Source organism: Sphaeroforma arctica (genome assembly GCF_001186125.1).
Source record: "Sphaeroforma arctica JP610 unplaced genomic scaffold supercont1.1231, whole genome shotgun sequence".
In the NCBI taxonomy this organism is placed as follows: Eukaryota; class Ichthyosporea; order Ichthyophonida; genus Sphaeroforma; species Sphaeroforma arctica.
In genome coordinates, this window is record NW_014039327.1 from 11,419 (window position 1) to 16,748 (window position 5,330).

Genomic DNA, 5,330 nt, shown 5'->3' on the forward strand with positions numbered 1-5,330 from the left:
CTTTGTTTCGGTTGCGTACGAGTACTGTGGATGCAGCGTTCGTGTTGCTTTCCCTCTATGTCTCTATGGAACAAGGTTATGTGAGAGTATGTTGTTGGATTCTTTTTTACTCGCTACGCCAGTTTGTCTTCGAATGTCAGGGTGTGAGTGAGGTGCGTGGCGGTAACCTGTAGGCTGTAGGTGAAAAATTTGAAACCCCGCCACCCCCCCCGCAAAAAAGTTCGCAAACTAGTGTTCTATTTATAGATCGTATTTTTTCGATTTCCTTTTTTTTGTATATTTTATTTTTTGTTTGTTTTTAAAAAAACAACAAAAAGGTAAAAGAAGCACTAAATTTATGAATAAATGCCTGGGTACATTATAATCCAATCAAAATTTAATATTATTACAACTAAAAAGGGGTAAATAATAATATAATGTGAAAAATAAACAAAATACCTAAAATGTGTAGAAAACGATATGTGCAACTTTTGCAGACTCTTGTTGTGTAATTAAAATAATTTCATATTTAGTTGTAAAGTTGGTGTTGCACGTCTCAACTGCAACGGCTCAACCTCCTCAAGTTCTCAACTCGCCTTGTGCTGCGTGTAAGACACTTGACATTTGACAATTGATATTTGACATTTAACATTTGACACTTGACATGGGGCAACCCTTATTTTAAGTGTGGATTTCTTTCTCCCAACAACATAAATAAATATCAAGCTGTGGTCTGGGGGGTCTGGGGCAGTGCCGCTGTGGCCTGTGGCCTGTGGGCCTGTTCGCTGTGGCCTGTGGCCTGTGGGCCTGTTGGCTGTGGCCCGCCGGGCCGCCAGTGGTTATTTAGTTCGATATGTAAAAAGAGGCTTTTAAAATTTTTGTGGCGTTTATGTATTTTATTTATATTTACATATATTTACTCTCACTACCGCACTCTCCGACTCGAGCTGTGCAAGATTGCATATTGACATAAATAAATGCAAAATCTCTGTTCTCTTGCAAATACCATATCAGTTCCACGCCCGTATCAAACCTCGGTCAGTTCATATCTCCCAATACGGTAAGCCTCATTAATCATGCCCATCTACTCCAGCATTCTAAAGACCATCGGTCGCACACCGGTGGTTAAGATCAACCGCCTCGCTCCCGCTGGCGTCGACATGTACGTTAAGTGCGAGTTCTTCAACCCACTTGGATCAGTGAAAGATCGTCTAGCCCTGGCCGTAATTGAGGATGCAGAGCGATCTGGCAAGTTAAAGCCCGGACAGACTGTCGTAGAGGCAACCTCTGGCAACACAGGCATTGCTTTGGCTATGGTTTGTGCAGCTAAAGGTTATCCCTTTGTAGCTACAATGACCGAGACCTTCTCCGTTGAGCGTCGTAAAGTGATGAAGGCACTGGGTGCCAAGGTGGTACTAACACCTGCCGCCGAAAAGGGTACAGGCATGGTCAATAAGGCTGCTGAGCTTGCTAAAGAACACGGCTGGTTTGAAACAAAGCAGTTTAGCAATCCTGCTAACCCTGCATTCCACGCTAATACCACTGGACCTGAGATTCTGTCTGATTTCGCAGATTCACGCTTGGATTACTGGGTAACTGGGTATGGAACAGCTGGTACTATGAGTGGTGCTGGTAAGATGATCAAGCTGGCTCGCCCGGATACCAAAGTGGTCGTGACTGAGCCTGCAGGTGCCTCTTTGCTAGAGGGTGCTGATTGGAAGCCTCACAAAATTCAGGTATGCATTAAATATACTTGGACGTGTAAATTTATTTTTCCTTGCGCTTATCTGTGTGATTCTGTATGCAAATAGAGAGATTAAGATACTATTGTATAGTCTTTTGCTGGACTAATTATCTGGAAGGTTCTCCAAAGCTAGAGAATATTGCTTAAAGAATGTTCAGTCGTACTCGAGTGACGGAGCTTCTAGCAGGAGTGTGTATTTGTATGTGTAAATGGATCCAACAATTCACTAATAACAGCTATTATGTTATTTTCCAACTTTATTAATTATAGGGATGGACACCCGATTTCATTCCCGACAACATGGACCGCAATGTATATGATATGAATGTACCTGTCACCGATGAAGAAGCCATTCAATGCGCCAAAGATCTAGCCAAGAAAGAAGGCCTCTTTGTAGGTATCTCCGCTGGTGGTACATTTGCAGCAGCTCTGAAAGTGGCCGAAACTGCACCTAAAGGCTCCGTTATTCTGGCCATGCTGCCCGATACCGGAGAGCGATACTTATCTACTCCCTTGTTTGCTGACATCACACCTGACAGCGATGAGATCTAATATGATATAGTCACCGTAGATTTATAAACGGGCGCACGCTTTCGCTTGAGCATCTTTTGTAGGTATGGAATAGTAGTACACTATTCAAAAGTCACCGCCAATGGTCGCGTTTCAGGTGTTATACGAAGATTTTCACGTACTCATAGATACACGGACACACAAATGAAGCCCCACTTTTATAGTGATGTATCCGGGATATGGATTTATACACTTCAATGAGAGTGCTATGAATAGCTTTCCTCGCTTTCGACATGTCTGGGATAGCTAGACACGATAAATGTCGCCCTCACATTCGACTTAATAAAATTGGTCAAGAAGAGCTCAGCGCTGTGCAAGTATCTACATAAATTGTACGGTTCGACGCGCATGGATTCACACTATGACATACAGGACATATTACGCTCGTAACTTACTTGGTTTAATTGACACAAACAGTATTTTAGCAAGTCACAATATATATGTTGCAAGCAGTCGAAATTGACAACTACACAATTTACTTTTAAAGAAGAGCTGGACAATACGTTCATTCCGTAATTGGACGCCAACAGCTGGTATTTAGACTGAAAGTGCTATTACGAATTAAGCCAATCCTGAATACTAGGCGGGGTCCGCACTTTACCATCATGTCTAGATCGCAGATATTTTATATCAGATATTGATGTGAATGATAGATACATTCACATGGTTGGGATTGTCTGAATTGACAATTTAACAACTTGAGACTTCTTGAAGACTCGCTAGTCGCCTTTCGTCTGTAGGAAGATATAGATTTTACTTTTAAAATATGTGATTTCACTGATTTGTGTGCAAGAATATTTCATGCCTGGGCCCCAATAAGAATCCTTGAACGATCTGAACCCAGTTCGGGAGGGGGGTGTTTTTTACAACACCAAATTGAGAACGAACGGAAACTGCCTCATCAAAAAAGGGAGAAAGGTAATTTATGGCAGAGATGAGAACAAGTTACCGGGCTGCCCTATCAAGAACAACAAAAATAAAATGTAGACATCATTAACCAATAATTTACTAGATTTAAAGTTTTTTATCAGCATCACACGAAATTTAAAGGTTACTATAAACATAAACCACATTCCTCTTTTGTATATATCCTGTGGACAGTGGTTCTACTGCTATATCCCTGTTTATTTATTTGAATGGTTTATTACAGTCGATAAACTCATTTTGTCACTGGCGGAGCCCGCACAATGCACATGTGTAAATATAAACTCTCGATGAATGAAACAGAGGAAATATCAGGTTATAGGTGAACACATACAAAATAAAGCACATTCGCACGCTACCGTCGTCATACAGAGTGAGTAGTTCAATACATACATATAAACACAATGGGAAAGCCTAAAGATTCCAAGAAGGAGAAGAAAGTCAAGTCTTCTAAGACTGAGAAGGTTGTAAAGGTTGAGAAAACTGAAGATAAAGACGATGCTGAATTTGATTACGATAGCCTGCTGTGCCGAGCGAACGAGATTGCGTTTCCTATGGCCAGCAAAGATCTCACAAAGAAAGTACTGAAGATCACAAAGAAAGGTATGTAGCTTTGATAATGTGGTTGGGTGCGTGGAGGAAGGGCTTGTTTCTAGCCTACTAGATAGAGTTAGTATAGTCGATTATTTAAGCTTTTTTCCCTACTGATAGATACCAAACAACGCGGTACATGGTGTGCAGTGCATATGTACTGATATATTTGCAGTCTGATGTATATACGCTATTAACGGGCTTCGTATCTGATAGTATATGTGTCTTCTATACAATTTAAATATCTCGGTATGTATACATATTCTGCAATCGGTTATGCAATGCGTCACATCACAAACATAACATCCCGTTCCGTCGCCTCACATCACGCCACATCGTATCATCAAATCAGCTATCAAGTGGGCTCGTCTTGTGCAGTTACAATAACTCATTGCATATACGCATGTCGTATTCGTTTTGTGCCATGTACCTCATCAGCCGCCAAGAGCAAGCAAGTGCGCAGAGGTGTAAAGGAGGTCGCCAAGGCTCTTCGCAAGAATGAGTCTGGTATAGTTATTATCGCCGGAGATATCTCTCCGTTGGATGTCATATGCCATGTGCCCATTATGTGCGAGGAGAAGAACATCCCGTACTGCTACGTACCGTCAAAAGAACAATTAGGAGCGGCTGGCAATACTAAGAGGCCCACGAGCTGTGTGCTGGTCAAGACACATGCTGATTATGAGAGCGCATACAACAAATTGAATACAGGTGAGTGTGCTCTTCTGGTAAAATAGACCTGTGATGTTCTTTATGTGTTATTTTAATTTGTTTGGTTACTAAACACTGCATTTTGTTGTTCGCTTACATCGGTTTGTGTAAACTTGTGTTTTAAATTATCGAGTGTAGCACGAATGCGTTTGAATGAAAATATCGAGCATATCTACATGCGGATGTTTCATACTTGATTGTAAACATATCTATATGCGTATGTCTCACATTTCAATTTATCTCAATTTTTGCAGAGGTTGGTGCTCTGGAGGTTCCCAACGTAGCGTGATTCGAATGTGAAGATAGGATATATAATTCATAGATGTCAGGAAATATGAAACTGTGCCAACTTGTATAAAAATTATTAGGCTCTTAAGCATCTCATCGTTCCATTAATGATTCATTTCGTATGTGTGCTTTTGTGTTCTCAAACTCGTGTGTGTGCTTTCCAAAGTCTGGAGCATATAAAGTGAAAGTCAAGTGTGCGTGATTGTACGCGAATTGTCAATCGTTGCTTAGCTTTTTGCAAGATAGGAGTATGTTTCGATTTTGGCGAGTCTGTTTTGAAGCAGTACTTGCAAGCAATAAAGCAGAACAATAACTTTGGGATACATTCAACTAGCATTCATTAGCCTTTTGTGGACATGCGAAACTAATAATCGATGATAGTTAGCTGTTAATCGTGCTGAAGAGGTGTATTGTGATCTTAGTATGAATAGAAATAACTGTTTGAAATCGCTTGTCGAATCAGAAGGCCTCCGTCGTTGACCAGCTGAGAAACGATTTTATTGATTAAGTCTCCAATGAGCGC

At 40.9% G+C, this 5,330-nt stretch overlaps 2 protein-coding genes across 2 annotated transcripts; both read left to right on the forward strand.

Moving 5' to 3' along the window:
• Nucleotides 1-923: 923 nt before the first annotated feature.
• Nucleotides 924-2,669, forward strand: SARC_10389 (cysteine synthase). Its single transcript, XM_014295570.1, has 2 exons — nucleotides 924-1,715; nucleotides 1,994-2,669. Exons 1-2 carry the CDS (start codon nucleotides 1,056-1,058, stop codon nucleotides 2,273-2,275), a joined length of 942 nt encoding a protein of 313 aa, XP_014151045.1. The 5' UTR covers nucleotides 924-1,055; the 3' UTR covers nucleotides 2,276-2,669.
• An 871-nt stretch (nucleotides 2,670-3,540) lies between these two features.
• Nucleotides 3,541-4,955, forward strand: SARC_10390 (hypothetical protein). The gene is made up of 3 exons (XM_014295571.1): nucleotides 3,541-3,820; nucleotides 4,247-4,519; nucleotides 4,774-4,955. Exons 1-3 carry the CDS (start codon nucleotides 3,622-3,624, stop codon nucleotides 4,806-4,808), a joined length of 507 nt encoding a protein of 168 aa, XP_014151046.1. The 5' UTR covers nucleotides 3,541-3,621; the 3' UTR covers nucleotides 4,809-4,955.
• The last annotated feature ends 375 nt before the right edge of the window (nucleotides 4,956-5,330 follow it).